At 42.7% G+C, this 25,568-nt stretch overlaps 1 protein-coding gene and 1 non-coding gene across 2 annotated transcripts in view; one reads left to right on the top strand and one right to left on the bottom strand.

Annotated features, from left to right (window-relative positions):
• Positions 1 to 25,363, bottom strand: part of ANAPC5 (anaphase promoting complex subunit 5) — a 35,821-nt gene extending 10,458 nt beyond the window's left edge. Inside the window, exons 1-10 of the mRNA XM_052654621.1 lie at positions 25,070 to 25,363; positions 22,002 to 22,081; positions 21,471 to 21,580; positions 20,423 to 20,615; positions 12,179 to 12,245; positions 9,612 to 9,713; positions 8,438 to 8,628; positions 3,195 to 3,276; positions 2,390 to 2,479; positions 1,055 to 1,236 (exon numbers count right to left, since the gene is read on the bottom strand). Of these exons, the coding sequence (XP_052510581.1) occupies positions 1,055 to 1,236; positions 2,390 to 2,479; positions 3,195 to 3,276; positions 8,438 to 8,628; positions 9,612 to 9,713; positions 12,179 to 12,245; positions 20,423 to 20,615; positions 21,471 to 21,580; positions 22,002 to 22,081; positions 25,070 to 25,276 (1,304 nt within the window). The 5' untranslated portion in view covers positions 25,277 to 25,363. The remainder of the gene's footprint in view (positions 1 to 1,054; positions 1,237 to 2,389; positions 2,480 to 3,194; positions 3,277 to 8,437; positions 8,629 to 9,611; positions 9,714 to 12,178; positions 12,246 to 20,422; positions 20,616 to 21,470; positions 21,581 to 22,001; positions 22,082 to 25,069) is intronic.
• On the top strand, positions 22,906 to 22,978 carry TRNAS-GGA (transfer RNA serine (anticodon GGA)). Its single transcript has one exon. It is a non-coding gene; the product is annotated as a tRNA-Ser (tRNA).
• Positions 25,364 to 25,568: the final 205 nt, after the last annotated feature.

Genomic DNA, 25,568 nt, shown 5'->3' with positions numbered 1-25,568 from the left:
TGTCTAGGTGAGAGGTGAGGTAGCAACAGGGCTGCAGGATTAAAAATCTGGTTCAGAATTTACTTCCAAGCTTGGACATGAATTTGAGTAAACTCTAGGACAGAGTGGAGGACAGAGGAGCCTGGTGGGCTGCAGTCCACAGGGTTGTAAAGAGTCAGACATGAACAGCAGCAAAGGAGGCTAAATGGGAATTACACACCAGGCTGGAGATGGTCCAGAAAACACACCCTGGTTAACAGGGAAGCAGCTTTCATTACATAACAGCTTTGGGGTTAAGAGGGTGTTCGACTTGAGTGACTGTGGCCCATGGCATCTCAGAGCACAGGGGCATGGTGTTTGGAGTCCAAGGATCTCGGTTTGAGTGTGGAGGTCCACACTTGTTAACTCAATTGTTATCTGGGGCAGATCAGATGTGTGAACCTTGTCCTATGTATCTGAGAATGGAGATCACCCCCCAAGTCACCTCCCAGAACAGCTGGGAGGAATAAATAAAAACAGGCAGAGAAGGAGCTTCCCTGGTGATCTAGTGGTCACGAGTCTGCCTTGCAATACAGGGGACATGGGTTCAATCCCTGGTCATGGAAGATCTCACAATGCCTCAGAGCAACTGAGTTGTAGCCTGTGGACCACAACTACAGAGCATGAGTTCTACAGTCCTTGAGCCACAACTAATGAAGCCTGCCTGTCTGAGAACGAGTGCTGCACAACAAGAGAAGCCACTGCAATGAGAAGCCTGTGCACCGCAACTAGAGAGTAGGCCTGCCTGCTGCAACTAGACAAAGCCCGCACGCAGCAACAAAGACCCAGTGAAGCCAAACATAAATAATTACTTAATTAATTTTAAAAAGTAGATTAAAAAAATGAGCATAGGAAAAACCTTTGCAAAGTCTGTGTGCAAAGTAGAAAATATTTTAAAATTTTAAAGCACTTTCTTTAACCCCCTGCACAAACAGCCTCCATCCATTTGGCCCTCAGAGCGCTAGTCTACTGGCTTCCGCTCATCTCTAAGAGGACTTGTGCGCTTGAAGCCTTGATGGTGGGCTTGAAGACGCACCTACGGCCATAGAGTCTCCAGATGGCTGTCTTCTGGGCGATGCTGATATCAATGAGCTCAGACAGGCTGTGCTTCCAGTGCAGGAGGTCCGAGTCCTTTAGGGCATCCATAAGTTTGTTTGCCGTCTTCCCAGCAAAAGCTCTCTGCTGAACCAGGGACTGTATTCCTAAGGAGGCAAGGTACTAAGGAGAGAGACAAATGCACAACTCAAGATAGAGATGACAAGACAGAATCTGTTTTGCTCTTCAGAAAGTTGGCATATTTCAACACGTGCACAATGACATCACATTTATAAAGAAAGTACCTGCAGCTTGACCCTGACCCATATGAGAAATGTTCCTGAAAAACTAGAGGATGGAAGAGAAGCTAATGGTACAGTGAGAAGGGCCAGCTCTGAAGTTAAATGGATCTGGACTTAAACACTGCCTCTGCTCCTGACTGTGTGACCTAGGGCCAGTCACTCAGCTTCTTAGACAAGCCTATCTGTAAAATGGGCATCAAACCTATCATGCAGACTTATTTTAAGGATTAAAATCACATAGTATATGTCAAACACTGCTGGGTACATTATGTAGTAGGAGATTAAGGAAAAAATGCCTATTAGGGGCATAACTATCTCTTCATTAACTTCTGGTAGAATTTTCAAGGATGAAAGCTCAACTAAAGACAAGTCCACTTGAATCCATAACAAAAATTGTGCTTACAAAGTCTATCTTTTTTTTTTTTTTGAGACAGAATAAGGTTCTTTGAGCAATAGTAATCTAGATTCTACAGTCATTACTACTTCATGTGTAGGACTTGTGCCCTTTCAAGGCCCCTCAGCATTTGTCATTGGGGAATACAGGTTTACTGGTTCGTGGCTTTGTTTATTACTTAAAACAAGGATCAGTAAATTTGTTCTATAAAGGGCCAGAGAGTAAATAATTTAGGGTTTTCAGGCCACATTTGGTCTATGCCACATATTCTTCTTTGTTTTTTTCCCCCAACTATTTAAAAATGTAAAACCCATTCTTAGCTTGAGGGCCATACAGAAGCAGGCAGTGAGCCAGGTTTGGCCCGTAGGCTATAGAGTTTGCCAGTCACTGGTTTAAAAATAAGTCTTTCTTAAAATTTTTCTAAATAAAGGTGTGCAAGGTTAGTGCTGATCAATATACTAAACAAAGATCTCATCAAGTTGATAAATGGAACTTTCACGGATGTTATTAGGATAAGAGGAGGAGAGAGAAACCTATTCAAAGAACTCAGTGGTTTGATTAATAATTAAGGGCACATGAAACTACCAAGAATAAAACCACCCCAACTGTTTAAACAATCTCATAGAAAGATGAGCCTTACTGGTAACCCAAAATGTACAGCTTTCTTCACAGAATGTTCCAGCAGAACATAGCTATCAGATCTCTTCTGTCCCAGCACGTAAAGCCAGCTCTGGCAAGAGAAGTCATCAAAATGTATCAAAACAACAATAATGGCTAATGTTCTACTGAAAGCATCAGCATGGTTGTAAGAACAAATTAACAAGGGACAAAATAAGCCCTCTAAAACACACTTTCACAAATTATGAACTGAAATGAAACCCATCTGACACATTAAAACCATCAGACTGAAATAAACAAGCCATTTATCTTCTTCACCTCTGAGAGCCGTGAGTGGCAAATGTTCCAGAAAAAAAAGACATGAGGCCCCTGGAAGGCTTGGAAGTGAGAAAGTGAAATTCTCAGGTGGTTGCTGAACTGGGTTCTACTTGTTTGATGATGTGCTTGGCGATGACACTTTGACAGCACAAGCTCTTATCCAGTTACCAGGTGCTGCAAACACATTTCCTTCACGCCAGTGTCTGGTGCAACAGTTTTGCATGGCAAGCTGCATTTAAATTTGTGCCACTGTTTGCTGTGACAGTTTTGCATGGCAAGCTGCATTTAAATTTGTAGACAAGAAATGCCCCCAAATGAAACGGACATCAAGAATTAAGAAAGATAAATACAGCTGGGTTGCCTTTCCTGAATCCCCCTGACCATCTAACTAGTTTCCCATCACCACTGAGGACCTTCCAACTGCAAAACAACCTAATTCATATGGGCCCTTTCAGAGGCCAACAACCCAACCCACGGGCAGAACTTCCAAGACAGGAGGGTGGCCTCACCAAGCAATGCTGGAGACACACGTGATCGTTGGACTCCTGGGCAATCCTAATCGCCTCCTGCAGGGCAAGCTCTGCCTGTTGACTAAGGACAGACTGAACATTAATAACTCATTAACAACCGCAAACATGTGTAAGCAACGGTAACAGGAAGTCATCTGTATGGTAATTCACCAGCATGCAGGCCTCTGGGTTGGAAGTTGAAACCGTGGGCTTACTCCTCAGACACCCCCATCCCAGTAGCAAAAGAAACAGTAACACTAGAGATACAGAACATGTCCCTTCTAAGGTGGAGTTCTACTAAAAGGGACCTGAAGTACTGGTTTTTCCCTATTTCAGCTCCTAAGATTTTTTTTTTTTAGTTGTCTAATGCTGAGGGTTTCCTAGGTGGCTTAGCATTAAAAGAATCCTCCTGCCAATGCAGGAGATGCAAGAGACACAGGTTTAATCCCTGAGATGGGAAGATCCAATGGAGAAGAAAATGGCAACCTGCTCCAGTATTCTTGCCTGGCAAATCCCATGGACAGAGGAGCCTGGGGTGCTACAGTCCATGGGGTCACAAGAATTGGACACAATTGAGTGACTAAGCACGTACGCGTGTAGACACACACACACCCCACACACCACACACACACACACACACCCTGCTGAGGGGAGGGACAAGGAGAGGATGTAAGATTTTACTTTTCATCACCTTCCTTTCAGTATTATTTGAAAAATTCTGTGAACTATGGCATTTGATATGTCTATAATTTTTTTCAAAACTAGTTTTGAAAAGTATTTGGAAGATTTTCACTTCTGAGATTTCTTTTTTCTGCTCATGTGGTTCCTCTCCATCTGGGATGTCTCCCCCTACCTTGAAACTTTAGTGGAAATTCAGTCAACTATTCTTGGCCCTGGGATGACTTGGGAGAATGGCATTGAAACATGTATACTATCATGTAAGAAACGAATCGCCAGACTATGTTCGATACAGGATACAAGAAGCTTGGGGCTGGTGCATGGGGATGATCCAGAGAGATGATATGGGGTGGGAGGTGGGAGTGGGGTTCAAGATTGGGGACTCATGTACACCCATGGCGGATTCACGTCAATGTATGGCAAAACCAATACAGTATTGTGAAGTAAAATAAAGTAAAAATAAAAATAAAATAAAATAAAATGCAACATGGCAAAAAAAAAAAAAAACTATTCTTGGCCCCACTGAGACTTCACTTCTGAAAAAGTCCATAGAAATGGTATCTGCTTGCAGTGCTTAATTAAATATTAATACTATTGTATACCACCCTCTATTTAATGTTAGTTTTATTTCTTCAACCTGCAGGGGGCACCAGAGATGTCTTAAACTTGGGGCTTCCCAGTGGCAAGTTGCAGAAGTTCTGTAAATGCTGGGTCACTGAGATCTCAAAATAAAATCAGAAATTCTATGGGTATCACTTATGTAGGGAAAATTTTATTGAAAATTTTCTTTCAATAAGAGCAATATTAACTTTGTTAATTTTAACAGGGAGAGCTGAATTCTTCCTCAATACTAAGCAGAGACATTACTTTGCCAACTAAGGTCCGTCTAGTCAAGGCTATGGTTTTTCCTGTGGTCATGTACGGATGTGAGAGTTGGACTGTGAAGAAGGCTGAGTGCCGAAGAATTGATGCTTTTGAACTGTGGTGTTGGAGAAGACTCTTGAGAGTCCCTTGGACTGCAAGGAGATCCAACCAGTCCATTCTGAAGGAGATCAGCCCTGGGATTTCTTTGGAAGGAATGATGCTAAAGCTGAAAGTCCAGTACTTTGGCCAACTCATGTGAAGAGTTGATTCATTGGAAAAAACTCTGATGCTGGGAGGGATTGGGGGCAGGAGGAGAAGGGGACGACAGAGGATGAGACGGCTGGATGGCATCACGGACTCAATGGACGTGAGTCTGAGTGAACTCCGGGAGATAGTGATGGACAGGGAGGCCTGGCGTGCTGCGATTCATGGGGTCGCAAAGAGTCGGACACGGCTGAGTGACTGAACTGAACTGAACTACCTGTTTGGATAAAGAAACATTTTAACCTATTTTATATTTCTTTTGAAGTGAAGTGAAGTGAAGTCGCTCAGTTGTGTCTGACTTTTTGCGATCCTGTGGACTGTAGCCTACCAGGCTCCTCCATCTATGGGATGCTCCAGGCAAGAGTACTGGAGTGGGTTGCCATTTCCTTCTCCAGGGGATCTTCCCGACCCAGGAATCGAACCCAGGTCTCCCTCCTTGTAGGCAGAAGCTTTAACCTCTGAGCCACCAGGGAAGCCCCTATATTTCTTTTAAATCCCTTTTAATGCTAAGATGCACCAGAATATAAGCTATTTGAAGGCAGGAAGCATATCTTCACACAGGGGCCCCTTATAAATACCAGTCAATTTAACTTTGTTGAACATCTGATGACCAAATAAATCATGTTATGTTTAGAAAAGTCTTCTGGGAGAATTGTACAGACAGGATGCTAAAACAGGACTAAAGAAAGATTATTTTTCCCAGACAGGAAGAAAAAGTAGATTACCAGCACAGAAACTTCAAAGTTTCTGGCTAATCCTTGAAGAACCAATGGTTTTCCATTGCTGCTCATCAGAAACACCTCTGATAAAAATTTTCATTAAAGAGCAAGAAGCAAACTGGTTGAAATATTTGAAACATGCTGGCTGTCACACTGTTTGCAAAATGCCAGAGCAGAAAGATCTGTAGCCTCTAACAACAGCTTCCTATGTCATTCAGAGTAAAAGCCAATGTCCTTACTTGGGCCTACAGGACCCTAAATGCTCTGACCTCTGCCACTTCTATGACCTCATTCTCTTCTATTCCCCCCTTACTTATGTCACTCTGACCACACTTCTTGTTCCTCCTCAAACATGCCAAGTAAATCCTGCCTCAGGGCCTTTGTACTTGCTGTCCTAGGCGATATGAATACTCTTTCTCCAGATACACACACAGATACACTCCCTCAAATCCTTTATTTAAATCTCTATTCAAATATTAACAAAGGTTAGGGAGGGCCTTAATATTTAAACAGAAATTTTACAAATTGAAGATTAACACCAGGGCAATTATCTGGAAGAAGAGTGTTACTTATGAAAACAATAGCACTCATCATCTCTCTTTAATCCCTTATCCTGATCTATCACTACCTGATAAATTGTGTTTAGTGTTATTTATTATTTATTTCTCCCACTGGAAGCTCCATGAGAACAGAGTATTTTTTTCCCCTCTTTTTTTCACTGCTGTATCCTTAGCACCTAGAACAATGCCTAGTACATAGATTTTTAAGAAATTACCACAATCCTATTAGCTCAGGGGCAATTATACAGTCTCATAGCTCCAGGACTAAAAATAAAGAAGCCTGGAGTTGAGTAAATCAGAAATTCACTAGTAATTAATTCCATACGGTTAGCTGCCTATCCATTAACAATATTGCAAACACAGAGAAATTCTATACAACAACAGACTAATTATTTGTGTCTACCAGACTACATACAAACTTCCAAATGCAAGGGCAAGCTGTGAGTAACACAGAAACAGGTTATTGGCAAATAACCAAATGGTGTTGCTATTTACTACGAGTACATAAAACATGAAAGGCTGTGATCAAAGAGGTTACTAAAGCTGGGTAGACAAAAAGAAGTTGACTCTTAGAATATGGACTCTCACAAAATCATGGAGTTCAGAGTAGCCTTAAACATTTTTGGGGTCAAGTATCAATCTGAGGCTTGAATTCTCTGAATGCCACCCCCGCTGCACACCTGAGCACTCTGCTGACACCTTTCTCAGAAGGTTCTATACAAAGAAATCTCCTCCTCATAAGCAGCAAAAATGTTTTGCCCTTTAACTGGCACTTACCAGCTCTCAATCTCCTCTAGTAGTCACACCCTCAATCAATCTAAGTCCTTTTCACACGACCTTCACTACAGAAAGATATGTCAAATACACGCTTAGCTAAACTGTCTCTTTTCCAGGCTAAACATTCTCACATCCTTCCCACACTATTTATATGGCATGACTTTGAATGCCTCCAGTGAGACTGTTCCCCAGGCAAGCTCCAGCTTGTCTATGTCCCTTTGAAAATGTGACAAGCAGAATTAATAGAATTTCCTTATTGTTGCCTGGGCCATAGAGCAAGGTGTAGAAGTCTCAGTTCTTGAACTTTGGACACTACATTCCTAGAAATACACTCTAGTCTCTACTTAAAGATGCCTGTGACAGAAACCAATTTTTCTTAAATGGGAAAAAGCCATAGAGAGGTAGAGAGACTCTATCAGTAATTTCCTACCTTTTCACCATTATTCACGTTATCTCATTATTTTCAAAATAGATTCCATATTTTGAAAGACTATCCTGTTAACTCTATTTACTAAATATTAATAAAATAACTGATCAATTTCCTATTTTTATTAAAATCATAGGCATACCTTAACAATGGCATAAGTCATTGTCACCTCACTGAGTCCCCTGAATTCCAACCAAAAACACAAACATGTGACTTTCGGCAAGCCACATAGTCTTTTGTCAAATAAAGGCACAGCTTCCTTTTGGCTTTTTGAAATACTGAAAATAACTTTTACATACCCATTATTTCCTCTGAAAAATCCTGTTGGGAATCTCTGGCCTAATGACCTAATTTCCTTTTAATCCAGTGCCCATTGTTCTTAGAAGTAATGCAAGAGGCCAAGCACTTAAACAGTAATGCTAAATAGTGACTCCAGGGGGCAGACTCTTTCATTATCTTCTGTTCAGTGGAAAAGGCTTCCTTCTTTGCAAGTTATTGACAAGGTCAGGTTGAACAATCTCTTTTTCTTTTCTTCCCCCTCCTCCTCCTTTTTAAAAAATACACAGCATATTTTTTAAACTTTTTATTTTATATTGGAGTATAGTTGATTAACAATGCTGTGTTAGTTTCAGGCATACAGCAAAGTGATTTGGTTATACATCTATTAAATACATGTATCTATTCTTTTTCAAATTATTTTCCCATTTAGATTATTATATAATATTGAGCAGAGTTCCTTTGCTACACAGTAGGTCCTTGCTGGTTATCTATTTTAAATATAAAAACAATCAATCCCAGACCCCCTAACTATCCCTACCCCCCACCCTTTCCTGTCTGGTAACCATTAAGTTCATTCTTTAAGTCAAATACAGCCTATTTTTAAAAACACATCTCAATTAACATTTGAGAGATAGTTTCTTCAATTTCTACATGGACAAAAGTTTATACACTTACTAGTGACCAAAGCGGCAGTGCAGGGCGGCCAGGTTTAGAGCCGCGTATCTCAAGCTCCGGCCATAGCCCTCTTCCCCGTTACTCTTGCTTTCGGCTCCAGTAAGAATCAGGCGGTCAAAATAATGAAGGAGGCTGTGTGTTGAACTGAAAACATCTTGGACTCGGAGGTTGTTTAAATAGCTGAGGTAGTGCTAAAAGGAGGAACATTCAACATATTTTAAATGTTCTGTTCCTCTTGTGTTAGATTAATTCAGAGAGGTCCACTGGCTGTAGACATCCACGTATCCCCTACCCTCCTAAGTCACAGTTTAGCTTAATCTTTTCCCCCACAGGCAGAATAAAAGACTTAAGGTACATTAGCTGGTTTCTCCCCTAGAATGTGTCCCCAAACAAAAAACAGGGAATTCCACCAGCATGGGTGTCAGACTTTTGTCCTAAATATTCATCCACTGGTTATATTAGGATCCATGGATTATACATGAGGATGGAGGGGGAATCACCTAGCTTAGGAATTAAGGAATTGTGTCAGTATAAAAAAAAGGTCTTAAAACCTGAATTCATACAAATATAAAACCAATTTTTCTAAATGTCCAAGTTAAAACCCAGTGAGACTTTTACTAGTTTATTAGTTTTAGAAGTTAATTATCTTCTATTTTGACACTATTTTCATTTTGTTTGGTTCACTGAATTAAAACTCCCTCCAGCAGGCAGATCCCAGTTACTAAGGCAGATGTATTTCCATATGTGGATAAAGTCAGATGGCAAAACCCAGGTGCTATTAAGAAAGTTCTCAGGATAAAAATTCAATAAGGAATACAATTATTTTAACTTAAAAAATATATACAACAACGAAAACAAAAACATTCACAAAAGAGGAGAAAAGAATCTTTGGGCCTCAAACTTAAAAAAAATCAGTCTGTCATCTCCTTCATCTCCTGTCCATAATTCACAACATCAGAGAGATGATGAATGAAACAGAACATCAATAGATTGAAGAAATCCCTCCTGGGTCCCGGGGTGGGGGAGGAGCCTAGGCTAAGTCAGTTACCTGCCGTGCCAACCGCAGGATTTCTTTCCAAGAACCCAGGTCAGCAGGCCAATCCACCTTTACTCGACTATTCAACAGTCTTGTCCCTGCTTTTTAATTTAGGAACAGATTCTGGAAGAGGCTCACCGCTTCAGCAAAATCAGGATTAAATTTCAATAAGTTGTTCAATTCTTTCTGCAAAGAAGCTGGAGTGAGGGCTTTGGTCTCATCATTCTTCAACAAAGAAGCCTGAAAGTTAAAAATGACAACTCTCAGTAGAAAGAAATGGCCAATAAACATATGGACATATATGCTAAACAACATCATCTGATTACTTTCTTTTCTGCAGCTACATTTTCCTCTTTTTTTTTTTAACAATCTTATTCATTTATTTATTCTTGGCTGTGCTGGGTCTTCATTGCTGTGCGGGCTTTTCTCTAGTTGCAGCAAGCGGGATCTACTCTCTAGTTGTGGTGCACAGGCTTCTCATTCCAGGGCCTCTCTTGTCACAGAGCGTAGGTTCTAGAGCTTCAGTAGTTGCAGCACATGAGCTCAGTAGTTATGGCTCCCAGTCTCTAGAGCACCGGCTCAATGGTTATGGCACGTGGGCCAAGTTGCTCCCCACCATGTGGGATCGTTCTGGACTAGGGATCAAACCTGTGTCTCCTGCATTGACAGGCGGATTCTTTACCACTGTGCCACCAAGAAAGCTCCTACACTCTCCTCTTGACCTTGCAGAACACTGTTTCCTCTTCCTGGAATTATGTCTCGCAACCACCAACCCCACCCACACACTCTTCCATGCAAACGCCTGCTCAGCCTTCAGGGCCCAGTTTAGATTTCAGCCACCTGCTTCTCCCATAAGCACCTACATGCTCCTATAAGCTCCCTGCACTAACCCTTCCTGCAGTACTTATTAAATTATATTAAAAGTGCTAGCTGACCCCACCCTCAGACTATAAGTGCCTTCAAGGCAGGAAGTATGTATTCATAGTCTGGCAAAGAGCCTTATGGCACACACTTGCCCTTCTCCTGGTTATCTGTTTCATATGGATGTTACCAGCGACAATTATATAAAATACGTAGAAAACTACTTCTAAATTAATGATTAGCCCTTAACTGGGTTATAGACACTTCAATTTTACCTAGACAAATTTTTCTTTAACAATAATTTCTAACTCCATTTTAATTCATTGTAGCATTAAGATTCCAAAAATATGAAAAAGGATACAGAAGAAAATAGAAAAGCACACAGAAAATCATCTGTTACTCTTCCATCCAGAAATAACACCATTTTTATGTCAGTGTATCTTATTCCAGTCTTTTTTCTATGTGTGTGTATATGTATGTGTGTTTGTGTGTATATGTGCTTACACATATACACTGGTGAGCTGCCGTCTATGGGGTCGCAGAGTCGGACACCACTGAAGCAACTTAGCAGCAGCAGCAGCAACAGCAGCATGCACTCTTTTTAAACAAAGTTAGAATATATCATTTTACTATCTGCCCTTTTCAAATATTATACATTTGTCTCATCATCAACTGGTCTTTGAAAATACCATTTTTAAAGCAAAAGTATCAATCCTTTGTCATATGTATTGCAAAACCTTTTCCCATTTTGTTGTTTGACTTTTAATTTTGTCAGAACATGTACTAACATGCAGACATTTTTCATATTTATGCTGAAAAAAGTCAAATGATCTCCTACATGTTTTCTTCCACAGTTTTTATGTTTAGAAAGTTCCCCATCCAGAGATCAGTTAAAAGTTAATATGGAGTCCCTTCTAGTCTAATTATAACTTTAAATGTTTATAGTGAAGCCTTTAATCTACCTGTAAAGTACTGAGGTGCAAAGATGAGGTGAGGGTCCAACTTTATTTTCTCCTCTACAGGTAACCAATTGTCTAGATGGGTTTTTCTAATCTGTCTAAAATTCATTTGCAGGGGTGACTCTATTATCTGCATCTAGATCTAAACATTACATCTTTCAGCAGAAAGAAAATTAATAATAAAATTAGAGGAAACTTAAAAATTGAGCAAAAATCAAAATTATTTGCTGAAAACAACATGAAAGAAAAACGTTCAGCTTGTATTAACAACAACAAAAAAAATTCTAAAGTAGGTTTGAAAACAGTAGTAAGAAATGTCTGGGCTAAAGTGTACTGGTGTTTGCAACTTGAAATGTATCAAAAAAAAAAAAGAGGAAATGGTGACCAGATGGGCAGATGTATGATAAACAGAGCGAAATATTAATTGTAGGACCCAGATGATGGGTATGTGGGTATTTCCTGTACAAGGCTTTTCAGTTTTACTTCTGTTTGAAAATGTCCTTGATGAAAAGTTGGGAAAAGGGTAGTAAATCTTCCAAATCACGTTTTGGGGCTGTGTTAGTCACACACCATTACTAAATGAACATGCATTACAACTCTAATAGAGAAAAAAAATCACATACAAAATAGGGAGGGACATATAGCTACGTTGCATTGTTAGTGAAGAAAAAAGGACCAAGAGTAAGAATAATGCCGCTTTACTAATAAACCTACTCACATAACAAACATATGTCATGACAGGAGATGGTGAAGGACAGGGAAGCCTGGTGTGCTGGAGTCCATGGGGTCACAAAGAATCGGACATGACTGAGCAACGGAACAGCAACAACAAACAATGTCAGAATTTTTAAAAAAAAATTATGACAAATCACGGAATCAACTTACCTGTTGAGAAAGAAAAAATTCTGCTTGTTTTTGGGACAGAGGCCCACTGCAAGATACCTCTTCTTCTCTGGAAAAAAATTAAGTAAAAACAATAAAGAATTACACAATAGTGAAAAATGGTAATGCTTATAAAGTCAAATAGATTCTTCATCAGAAAAGCTTAAAAACTTTTAAATTAATTCTCTCTTCTCAGGAATGATGCTGAATGTCCTGATAAAGTTTACACGATTTAATAAGCAGATCTCAACTCTATACAGCCTCCACCATGATCTTTCTAAAATGCAAGTCTAGGGACTTCCCTGGGGGTCCAGTGGTTAAGACTCTGCTTCCAAAGCAAGGGATGCTGGTTGGATCCCTGGTCAGGGAACTAGGATCCCACATGCCGCAAGTATATCAGCCCTGATTTAAAGCCCCTCTGGGGAATCCCATTGCCTTCCAGAATAAAGCCCACAGTGCTTACCAGGGCAGGTGCAATGCTTCCTGAGTGGTCCTACCTCTCTCTTCTGCCTTCTCATCTACATCCCACCCCTGATGAACTCCTTACAATTTCCTATCATGCCAAGATGCACACCCGCCATTTCCTTGACCTGCAAGGCCCATTTTTCTATCTACTGTTTGATTGTTGCACCATCCGTCATTCAAGAATACCTGAAGTGCCATATCCTCCAAGAATCTCTCCTGACATCTCTCATTTGAGCTCCCACTGTCTCCCAGAAACACGGGTCACAGCATCTAGCACCGTCACACTGGCTGTTCGTATATTCGTATATGAACACCCAGTCCGTGCCCAGGCGCACAACGGGCACTCAGAGTTTGGGAGATAAATGAATAGTTTCGCATGCTTCACTACAGATATAAGACGGTGCTATACTCAAGAACAAGAGGATTCATCTAAAAAACAACCATTTGCCTAGAAGCTGAGATTACACAGAACAAATAAACAAGATATATACTGATAAAAATCTAAACTTGAGAAATCTATGCATGCACAGTCTTATTTTTGAGAACAGGGTATGAATAATACCCTTTTGCCACATGATTCTGAAGAAATGCTTTCTCTATACAGGATTATAATGGATAAAAAAATTAATGTTTACTCAACAATATTTCTATAAGTACTCTAACACAGCAGTTCTCAAACTGTTTCATGCAAACAATATGGAAATGGGTATTCTAAAAGAAAAAAATGCTGCTGAGCTTAAATCACTTGGGGACAGCTCTATACCCTCTCCTTGGAGATTCAAGTCACACATTAAATAACAGAGAGACACTTTATTCACTTTTATTTAATGCACCATTTACCAAATTCATCTGAACGAGGAATTCTTTCCTCACATCTATCAAGAAGGGCTAGTATCCCATAGAAAATACTCTGGGAAAAGCTGCTCTAATATTCTCTTGGTTTCACAAGGCAGCAAGTATATCAGATTCTGCAGGTATCAGAGGCCCAGGACCAGCCCCGACCTGGTACAACAAAGATCAGTGAAACAACAGTGACCTAGAGGGAAATGGAAAGAAAATTCATAGGCCAAGTTCTCAAACAGAAAAGAGTGAAGTGTCTGGGCAATAAGATGCCCTTTTCTCTTAACATATCCCTCAAAGAAAGTAAGCCCAAGTCTTGAAATAAATACGGCAGTACACCAAAAGGCTACAGGCCAATGAGGACCTGGATGAAATGGGATACACTGCTCCTGGCCCACCCTCCTCTAAGGTCCATGATGCTCACCATCACCAGATGCTTTATTTACTTAACACTTTCCCCCAAAAAAGATTTGAGGTAGTTTATAATAAAGGACACAAGAACAATAAACGTTAATAAAATAGACGGAACCCAAATCACACAAAGCAAAAAGCTACAAATAAAGGCAAACAGATTTACTATAAATGAAGATCAAGTTTGGCCTTGGACACGACTGAGCGATTTCACTTTCACTTTCTTCCATGGTGGCAACAGTGGCCAACGTGAACAAGGTTGGGAAAAGCAAGTGAGAATACCACCGCCCAAACCATCCTTTTACTGACTCCTCCTCTGCTTCCTCAGGGCCTCAAACACATGCCAGAGAAAGTAACTCTTAACAGGCCACAAAGGTATTCAGTTTAGGAAGGGTGTTACTCATTTAGGAAGAGGACTCAAATAAATTTGTTTATGAATCCAATTACCAGCTGAGATAGAATTTTAGACTTACAAGTGGCTGTATATCAAAGGCATTTAACCTGGGCCTATGAAGGGCTTTAGGAGCCCATGAGCCTTGTAAAACTGCATGCAAAATACATATTTTTAACGCGAGGATTGTACATGGCATTCATCTGATTTTCAAAAGGACTCTGGAAACTCCTCTAAAGCGCTTAAATCACCCACTATAACTGAAATTTTAAAAATACAACAGGATTAAACAATCAACAAATGAGGCCGGGGGCATACATAAAACACAAGTCTACGTCCCTGAAAATACAACGTCTTTACGGGTTCACGGTCTTGGTGAAGGCTAAGTCCAGCCCATGTGACGTGATGGCAGTAAACAATATGAATGAATGAATATTATCGCTGCATTAGAAACGGGAGAAACCACTCCACTTGGAGTGGTGAGGACTTTAAAAGTGGGGAAGGAGTGGAGAAATGATGAGGATGGAAGAAGGCATTCTAGGAAAGGAAAATAAAAGACGCAGAATGGGTAAACGCCCGGCCTGTTGGAGGGATACGAGCAGAGCTGGATGGCTGGGGTAAAGGACCCAAGCTGAGGAACAGAAATTGAGGTCAGAAAGGTCAACTGGGGAACACCTCAGATACCAGGCCGGAAGACTCTGTCTCTGGAGATTTCCTGAGCAGGATAGTGACAAGACAAAAGCAGGGGAGGGGAAGGACTGAGACAGGGAACAGTTTCAAAACGCCCAAGGAGGCCATGAGGACCTGAATGCTTGGAGGTATGTGACCAGAGGGGTGACCTAGCCCCCCCTCCTGACCTCACGTGCTCAGGCCACACTGTCCTCCTCCTGTCCCTCCGGCATGTCAGTCTGTCCTGTCTTGGGAGCTGTGAGTCTGCAAGAGTCGGACAACTCTTCTCAGGGCTAGTTCCTCTGTCAGCAAGCTCCCAGTCTGAAAGGGCCCTTTCCTGACAGCACTCCCGTTACTCTGTATCCTCAGGCCCTAAGTGTTCCTTTCCTGCGTGGCATACTCTGAAGTCCATTACCTGTTGATGTAGTTACCTCTCGACTCCCCTCTCACCCTCCCCACGTAAACTCCGCGAGGACGGGGACTTTCCTCCACGGAGAAAGCACAGCACCTAACATAGTACCTGGCGCACCAGAAGCACTGAATAAGCATTTGTTGAATAAATTAGTGAAGTTGGGAGATTTTTATTAAATCATTGACAAGTGAAGAAACACCAAAGACTTTCTACTTTTGTTAGAAATTTTTGTTAAAGGGGACTTTTGGGGCTTCCCTGGTGGCTCAATGGTAAAGAATCAGCCTGCCAGTCCCTTTCTCCTCTGTCTCTTTCACCCCTGGCCCTTCAGCCCTCCTCCCCACAGAAGCTATGGAGCTAAGGGGGCAGCCACCCTCTAGCCAAATCCTGGAGGTTTACTCTGCCTGGCCACCCAAGTCACCTGGATTTCCCCGAGCTCCCACGAATCTTCTGAGATCCGCCTGCATTTTAGGCTTAGGGCAAAGACTAACCACAGGCTTCAGCCCTCCCTTCACTCTGTTCTGGAGAAACTCAACCTCCATTCCTATTCCTCTACACGAAGTCTCCAGGAAACAGAATCGGCAAAAGCCAGTGAGCCTAAGCCAATCTAATTCTTTTCTGGAGTGAAGATGGTTCCTCCTCTCTCAAGCCTGGGAATAAAGGCTCTTAAGTTGTTAGTTCCTCAAATTAAAGGCCACAGACCCTTCTGGGCCCTTGGTGTTCTCCCCGTGGGAGGGCAGTACTGCTCCCTGTAACCTTTACCTAGCCACACTGGAGAATCCCCCACCAGGGGAGGAGGACAGTTCTGGGAGTGCCCCCCCACCCCGGGTACCCCATTCAGTCGGCACCAGAGCAGACAGAGAGGCAGCCACTCCCCCCAGAGGCAGCGCAGGCCTGCCTGGCCATGGGCCCAGCCATCCTGGTGATTATGGTGGGCATCCTGAGGTTCCTGCTCACCTTCTGCGGCTGCATCAGATGATCTCTCTGCGAGAACGTCTGCAGGAGGCAGACCATCATGTTCCTGCTACAGCTAGCAGCTGGGGTCCTGGGCTTCGTCTTCTCAGACAAAGTGTGGGGCAAAGTGAGTAAGATTATCAATAATGCCATTGTGCACTACCGAGATGACTTGGACCTTCAGAACCTCATAGATTTTTGGCCAGAAGGAGTTTAGCTACTGTGGAGGGATTTCCTACGAGGACTGGTCCCTGAACATGTACTTTAACTGTTCAGAAGACAACCCCAGCCGTGAGCACTGTTCTATGCGTTACTCCTATTGTTTGCCTACCCCCAACTAGGGAGTGATTAACACCATGTGTGGCCAAGGTATGCAGACCTTTGACTACTTGGAAGCTAGTCAAGTCATCTATATCCATGGCTGTATTGACAGAGTGGTCAACTGGATACACAGCAACCTCTTCGTACGTGGTGGTGTGGCACTGGGCCTGGCCATCCCGCAGCTGGGGGCAATCCTGCTGTCCATGAACCTTGTGAGTCAGATCAAAAATCAGATCAAACTACAGTTCTACAACCAGCAGCACCAGGCGGACCCATGGTACTGAAAATCCATCCTGCACCTCCTCGGTAGGGCAACAGGCGAGCCTCATCAACTGACAGCAGTGGTTACAGCTGTCGACGCCCAGTGGAGAATGGATTTCAGACCCGCAAGCCACAGCCCAGTGCTGCTGCTGCTGCTGCTAAGTCACTTCAGTCGTGTCCGACTCTGTGCGACCCCATAGACGGCAGCCCACCAGGCTCCACCGTCCCTGGGATTCTCCAGGCAAGAACACTGGAGTGGGTTGCCATTTCCTTCTCCAACAGCCCAGTGGGAGGAAGCAAACTCCACAGACAGTAGAAGGCACAGGCGGCTCTAATCTGAGAAGGATGTGCCTCCGCTCCCCATCCCAGCTCTCAGCATTGTTATTTTGTATTCTCTCTAACCTCAATCATTTGGGTTTATGTTTTTGTTTTGTCTGAGCAGAGATGCTTGAGCAACAGCAGTTGGAAAAAAAAAAAAATCCACCTGCCAATGCAGGAGACATGGGTTTGATCCCTGGTCCAGGAAGATTCCACATACCACGGAGCAATTAAGCCCGTGCATCACAACTACTGAGCCTGCGCTCTAGAGCCCGGGAGCCATAACTACCGAAGCCCCTGGGCCCTGAAGCCTGTGCTCTGCAACGAAAGAAGCCACTGCTATGAGAAGCCCGTGCAAAGCAACTAGAGAGTAGCCCTCCCCCCCGACCCCCCACTCTCTGCAACTAGAGAGTCTGCATGTAGCACTGAAGACCCAGCACAGCCAAAAATAAATAAATGAATAAATAATTTGTTTTTTAAAAAAGGACTTCTGTTAGGTCCTTTTTGGAGCACAGAGAAGATGTAGTTCCAGCGACTAATAGTCTCTGCTGCAAACCCACATGGTATAACCCTATAAGCCTCCTCTCTTATTGCAAGAAACAAATGCTGCCCCGTAGCAACAATAAGCAAATGAAAAGCTGAAGCTAAATGTCAGTCTGCACGTTCTTCTGCAATGGGATTTTTTTTTTTGCCACACCGTGCAGCTTGTGGGATCTTTAGTTTCCCAACCAGTGACTGAGCCGAGTACTAACAACTGGACCACCAGAGAACTCCGTAGAATAACATTTAAATACATTTCTTCTATTTCAGTGATGAAATTCAGTTTACTGAATGCATACCATTTTCTGAAACTATACACATTAACATTAGACATACTGTTACATTACACACAAATGAATTCTTAGAACAGGATCAAAACAAGGTAATTAGACATAAGTAAATGAGATTAATTTAGGAGAAAGTCAGACCTAGTTAAGAAAAGTCTGAATTTTACATTTCTGAAGAACTGACATTCTCCTACTTTAAAAGCATATAAGGTAGCTAGAACAGAGATCACATTGCTTCCTGGAAGCTTCTTAAAAGAGAAATCTCAACAAGAATAGCATATATTTGTCCAATATACCAGGCACAATTCTAAACATTGTATACAGATTTATCATTTAATTCTCACAACAACCCTCTGAGGTGGTGACATAAGCCCCATTTTGCAGGTGAGAAATCTGAGGTACAGAGGTGACCTGCCCAAGTGAGGGAGTGGAAGAGCCAGAATTCAAATCCAGAGGTCTGACTCCAGAGCCAGACTCAACTCTACAAGGTACAGCCTTCCACTCCATGAGAAGCATTGTGAGCAAGTCTGAGTTTTTGCAAGTACTCACTGGTACTATAATCTTCTTGCTCCCCGTGTGTGCTGAACAAATCATATAACCATACAAAGGCCACTCCTAGGAACTGCAGGGAAATATTCTCTGGCTACACCTGCAGGCCCAAAGGGGGTTGGCCAGCCTATACAGGGCAGGTGGGGGCTTGCTTCTCTCAGAGCTCTGAACACACCGTTACTTGTTGTTATCTGTTTCCATGTCAGTCTTCCTCCCCAGACCCTGGGCTCCCTGAGATCACACACACACACACACACATGTGCGTTTTTCCTTCCAAACACAAGTGGTCTATTTGGGAGGTGATCCCAGGTAACAGCTGGGGAGAGGGGACGTGAAACAGCAAAGGGAAGGGAGTCAACACAAAGTGTTATGGGGCCAGTCACCAGTGCGGGCATTGGACGACATGTTCTGATTCTCTCACTGGACATGTCTCATTGGATGACATGTTCTGATTCTCATTCGTCCAACACATATTCAGACACTGCAAGCCAAGCCCTGAGGAAAAGGAAGACATATAACAGAGAAGGAGGGTCTTAACTCTTGATGGAGGACACAGGCAGATATAAATGAATAGGTAAATAAATGCAAAAGGCTGCTTACTGAGGACAGCTATAAAGGAAATAAAGAAGATGGAAGTACTTAGGATGGAGGTTACTTCACACACGTAGTCAGGGAAGGCCTGTGTGAGGCCATGGGAGCCAAAGGGTGAAAGGGAGGGCGGGACGTGAGAAGCCAGGGAGAGCACAGCCTGAGGCAGAGCTCGGCTGGGCGTGTCGAGAAACTGAAATCAAGCCAGAGGCAGTGGAGGGAGAGGCAGGAGAAAGAGGTGAGGAAGATGACAGGGGCCAGATCAGACAGGTGCCAGGGCCACAGTAGCCCCAGTTTCTTTCTAAATTCCATGGACAGGTAAGGAGGGTTTGGGGCGTAAGAACATGTGGTGTGATTTACATCCGTGATGGTTCCCTTGGATGTTGCAGGAAAAACTGAGAGTAAGGAGACAAGAGTGGAGGCAGGGAAAGCAGCCAGGAGGCTGGAGCAGTCATCCAGGAGAGAGACCAGGTACTGAGACCATCAGGGAAGCAGGGGCAACGGAGAGAAGTGAACTGATTCCAAACACACTGTGGAGGAAGTTCTGGCCAGATCTGCAGAAGGACTGGCTCTTGGGGTGAAGGAAGGGAAGGACCCAGGGACACACCTAGGCTTTGGGCTTGAACAACTAGCTGAACAGTGCCACCACATCCCCAGGGCTTAAACATTAGGAGGCATTCAATAAGTTTTCACGGAATTAATCAATTGTTAACTCACTGTGATATAATGAACACTACACTACCGCTTGGGGGCCCAGCAGAAAACAAATGGCATATTCAAATAGGGTAACATGAGAAAAGTTTAATAAAGGACCACTTTCAGAAACAGCGGCAGGGGATGGAGAAGCCATAGTGAGTAATACAGTCCCCTGGGCTGGGAACAGTGGGGCACCTTTCGCACCAGGCCTGGGAAACCTTCCCAGTAACCAGACCTTTGAGGTCTGCAGAGCAGGCCACCTGATGGAGGCGGTGACCCTACACCCAGTCCACCATGACCTTGAAGGGAGGGAACCAGTGAATCAACACCCTGACCTTACTCTCCTTGACCCTCTCAATTTCCCATCAGTGCCTCCCAATCACAAGTTAGACGGGAAGGAACTAACTGATGTAAAGGTCCACTTCCTGGACCGGGAGGGACAGAAAGATGAGAGCCAATGCAGAAACTCTGGATGCATGAGGATTTACTGTGCCTGTAATGATGCTATTTCACAGGAAAGGGATTCACGCTGGAGAAACCCAAGTTACCTTATAGATACGTCAAGCTCTTCCTTTTCCATTTTCCTTTCGCCCTCCTCTCTGCTGGCCAGTTCCATATCAGCATCCTCCATGGTCTTTTTCTCACCATTCTGGAAGTACTGCTGAAGGGCAGTGTACAGTTTAAACACTTGACTGAAAGACAGCTTACTGTAGGCCAAGATCATGTGACGCAGAAATAAGCCTACAAACAAGACACAGACCAGGCGAAGGCATTAACTCGAAAACCAGGTGACTCCAGGTCAATGACCATTCGTTGCAATTCTTCCTTCAAACGAATTGAAAAAAAGACACTTGCAGTTGCTATTTCCTCCACCGAGAATGTTCTTTCATCACCTTTGAAGCTGATTTTCTCTTTGTATTAAAAGCTCAGTCCTTCCACCCACACTCCACTTTTTATCCAGCCAATGTATCCTCTCGTGACTGTTATAACTATCAGAAGTTATCGTATTTGTTTACTTTTTACTATCTGCCCACCCTTCTCCCCACAGCCACAAGAATGTAATGTGCGTTAAGAGAAAGGTTCCAGTCTCTCTTCAAGTCCAGAGCCTGGCGCAGGGAAGATCAACAAATAACTGATGGTGAATAACATAAAAACTACCAGGAAAGAAAAGTCAGGTGGATGGAGCACGGCTATAAAGCTAACAGAAAAGCATCAGGAAACTTCATGTATACCCTAGACTTATAAACTATAACAATAATCTACTCCTACTCTCTTCATAAAACCTTAACTGGTGACCCTGACTTAGCTGTGCAATGTGTACAAGTGAGCAGAGGACCACGGGAGAGAGCTGAGAAACCCTGAAAGGCTCCACAACCAGTCTAATACTCTGATGACAGTAGACAAAACAGAAGATGCTTTCCCATGAGACAGTTATTTAAACACAGATCAAAATGGCAAGGCCATGGACACAAACTAAAACATCCAACATCCCCACTGCCTGTGCTTGGATTACAGCAGAGTTAACAACAGGTGTGACTCAGACAGCCGTTCACTTCAGTGAAAATATTCTCTGCTCTCCTTAGAAGAATTTCATACCTACTACACTTGTTTTGTGAACCTCTGGTTCGGTTCCAGAAAAAGAATCTGAAAGGTCATCAAAAAATTGCTCCATATCCTTCAATTCGCCTTCAGCCATCAGTTTGATTCTGAAAAAGAAAAATGAGGTAAGGATTTTAGGAAGGCCCTTTGAATATCTTCCCACATTTCATATTCCACAATCACCTGAAATGAATCTATTTGAAAATCCAAAATGTCACCCCCATATTCTGAAAAGTATCATTGCTGATGTTTTCTTGATTATAAAATTTATCAAAGTAGCATTATCAGCCAGTAGAAATGAAATTCTCTGCAACAACTAAAAGGAACAAAGTAGATCAAAGAATAATAAATTTTGAAGCAGTATGTTCAATGCTATCCATTTTTAAAAAAAATCAAATTAAGGTACTTAGGAAAACAAGCTAGAATAACAAAGATATCTTTTTTTAACAAAATAATCACCATGTGCCCTTTTCTAATTTCCATCTACTTTGACATCTTTTCATATATACAGAAGAAAATGGAGCTTACCTGATCTGCACTGAGTTTGCCAGCTGAGGACAAGATTCTTCAATTAATTTGTAAAGTTTAGACAGTGTAATATCTGGGCCCTGGGTAAAGGAGAGATTGAAAGGTTACAGAAAAATTTTAAAGAGCTGGAGACTGATAAACAGCTGCATACAGGAACTACTCATTTATCAACCTCTCTGCTTTCTTTTTTAAATTGGAATGTAGCTGATTTACAGTGTTGCGTTAGTTTCAGGTGAGCAGCAACGTGAATCATATGTATATATACACATAGATACACATATCCACTCTTTTTTAGATTCTTTTCCCAAATAGGCCCTTACAGAGTATTGAGTAGTTTTCTGTGCTATACAGTACGTCCTTATTAGTTATCTATTTTATGTACAGTAATATGTATACGTCAATCCTAATCTCCCAATTTATTCCCCATGAGTTTGAAATGAAGAAAAACTAAAGAATCTGTAAGACCATCAATACAGAGCTCATTTATAATCTATAAATTTTAACATTAATGAAAAGTATGAGTTAAGGACTTCCCTGGCAGTCCAACGGGTAAGACTCTGGCTTCCACTGCAGGGGGCATGGGTTCAGTCCCTGATGTGAGAACTAAAATCCTAGATGCCTTAAAGTATGGCAAAAAAAAAAAAAAAACAAAAAAAAAAACTGCTTAATTTTTTTAAAGTGTGAGTTAGTTAACTTATGTTTCTTTTCTCACCGTGGAATACAATGCAGCCATTACAAAGGATGAGGCAAATCTGCTCAAATATGCTGACATGGAATGACCTCCAAGGCTTACTAAGTGAAAGGAACAAGCTGTAGAATAGAAGTAGCACTTATGTAAAATGAACAAACAAACAAAAAATGCAGAATTAAACAAAAAGGATACAAGTATACATACTTATGGGCTTCCCCGGTGGCTCAGAGGTTAAAGCATTCGCCTGGAATGCGGGAGACCCAGGTTCGATCCCTGGGTCGGGAAGATCTCCTGGAGAAGGAAACCCCACTCCAGTACTCTTGCCTGGAGAATCCCATGGAGGGAGGAGCCTGGTAGGCTACAGTCCATGGGGTCGCAAAGAGTCGGACACGACTGAGACTTCATTTCACTTCACTTCTTCATACATCCTTATAATCATATGCATCAACCTATCTATATACACATATACATAGCAAAAGGTCTAGAAAGATCTATTCTGAACTGTTACTCAGTATTAATAGCTGAATGAAAGAATATGAACCCTGATAATCTCTGAGAGAAAACAGGATTAGAGGGCCTACAAAAGAACCATCAACTTCCACTCTATCAACTTTAGTATCATTTAAAGTTTTACAATGAATCTTTGTGTATTAGTTGAGTAGTTAAAAAATCAGCTAATTTTTAAAGTCAAACAATAAGCAAGTAAGTAAAGGCTGGAACTTAGCTAGATGAATTCTATATCCATGTTGATTAAAATGCCAGGCTGGATGAAGCACAAACTGGAATCAAGATTGCTGGGAGAATTATCAATAACCTCAGATACACAGATGACACCACCCTTATGGCAGAAAGTGAAGAACTAAAGAGCCTCTTGATGAAAGTGAAAGAGGAGAGTGAAAAAGCTGGCTTAAAACTCAACATTCAGAAAACTAAGATCATGGCATCACTTCATGGCAAATAGATGGGGAAACAATGGAAACAGTGACAGACTTTATTTTGGGGGGATCTACACTTATAACAGTAATGCAGACAGGACTGGGAGCTGCAAGTTCTAGAGACCCTACTACTTTTATTAACTAATCGGGCAAGTCACTTAATCTGTGTCCTCAGTACTCCTCCCCCTGCCCCAAAGAAGGTGATGGATTTAAAAAAAGCCGTTTATAAGGACTTCCCTGGTGGGCCAGGGGTTAAGACTGCCTTCCAATGCAGGGGGTGTGGGTTTGATTCCTGGTCAGTCCCACATGCCTTGCAGCCAAAAAAATAAAAACATAAAACAGAAGCAATATTGTAACGAATTCAATAAAGACTTTAAAAAACAGTCCACATTTTAAAAAATTCTTAACTGAAAAAAAGCCTGTTATAAACGATAGTGTACTAGGATTTGGGGATACAAGATGAGCAAGAACAGGACAAACTAATGCCCTCATGGAGGTTACAGTCTAGTAGGGGAGAGAGATGTCACTCATATAATCACCCGAATAAATGGAAAACCCACAACTGATCTAAGGGAAAGTGCATGAGATTAAAATAAAAATAGCTAAAACTGATTGAGCATTTATTATGTGCCAAACACTGTAAAATGTTCTCATGGATTTTCTAACTTAACACAGCCATCACATGACAGTTCCTATCATGGTCTTCCATTTTACAGAGCAAAAGCAAAGACCCAAACACGTTATGGAACTTGCCCAAGTCGCACAGCAGGTAAGCAGTAGAGTTACAATCTGAGTCTGCAAAGGGAGATAAAACATGTAAAGTGCTTGTGTTAGTTGCTCAGTCGTGTCCGACTCTGCGAACCCATGGCCTGTAGGCCGCCAGGTTCCTCTGTCCTTGGAATTCTCCAGGCAAAAATACTGGAGTGGGTTCTTGCCATTCCCTTCTCCCGGGGGATCTTCCTAACTCAGAGATTGAACCAGGGTCTCCCGCATTGTGGGCAGATTCTTTACCGTCTGAGCCACCAGGGAAGCCCATCAAGTGCTGAGTACACAGGAAGTGATCAATGTTGGCTGTTGCTTTTATGTCATTGTTACCACTTATTACGGTCCTCTAGGGTACAGCGCCTGTACCTGTGTCTCCAACGCTCAAGCCTACATGTAGCCTCATTCTACATAAGACGGAGGATCTGCGAAAATAACTCTTTCCCCCGTCACTCTGCTAATAAATGCTGGAGTCATATATAAACCTGCCCCAAAAATTGCATGTCAAGTGCCTGGTCCACCGTAAGTACTGTTAGCCGGTGGTAATAACTATATTTTTCGCGGTCCAAAAGGGTAGAGAGAGTATCCGATAAACCCCCGTGCCCGCAGCCCCCAGGGAGCTGTCCCGTCACAGAGCCGGTGCACAGTAAGGGTTTGCTGGATGAACCGGAGACCCTCACCTGCAGCAGCGGCAGGAGCAGCTGGTTGAGCCTTCGCCGCTCCATGAGGCTAACGGCGCCCTCGCCCGTGCGGCCCATCTCGTTCAGCAACACTAGCACCGCGATCTTATACGGCGTCACCCAGTCCTTGATACCGAATACGTTGGCGTGCACCACCCCATTGGTCATCATGGGGTTGAAGTAGAGGCTCTCGTGGACGCTGGCCATGGCGCCCACAAACTGAGTCCAGGAGATTCGGTGCGCGCCCTGGCCGGATTCCTGCTCAGGGAACCTCACAACCTCCCCTAGGCCTCCGCTGGCCCACGGCGTATCCCAGGAAACTGGCATCCTCGCGATGGCCAATCAGAGTAACGAAACCAGAGCTCTATAGCCAATAAAAATGCCCAACAATACCGTGATGGGTGGGGCAAAGGCGGCGCACCTAAAGAATGAGTCCCTACAGAAACTTTTGCAGGAGGGCAGGTTCCGGATCGGCATGGACTGGCACTGAGTGAAAGAG

Source organism: Budorcas taxicolor, chromosome 17 (genome assembly GCF_023091745.1).
Source record: "Budorcas taxicolor isolate Tak-1 chromosome 17, Takin1.1, whole genome shotgun sequence".
NCBI classification, from domain to species: Eukaryota; Metazoa; Chordata; class Mammalia; order Artiodactyla; family Bovidae; genus Budorcas; species Budorcas taxicolor.
The sequence above is the reverse complement of the archived record's forward strand: the minus strand, read 5'-3'. Positions and strand labels throughout refer to the sequence as shown.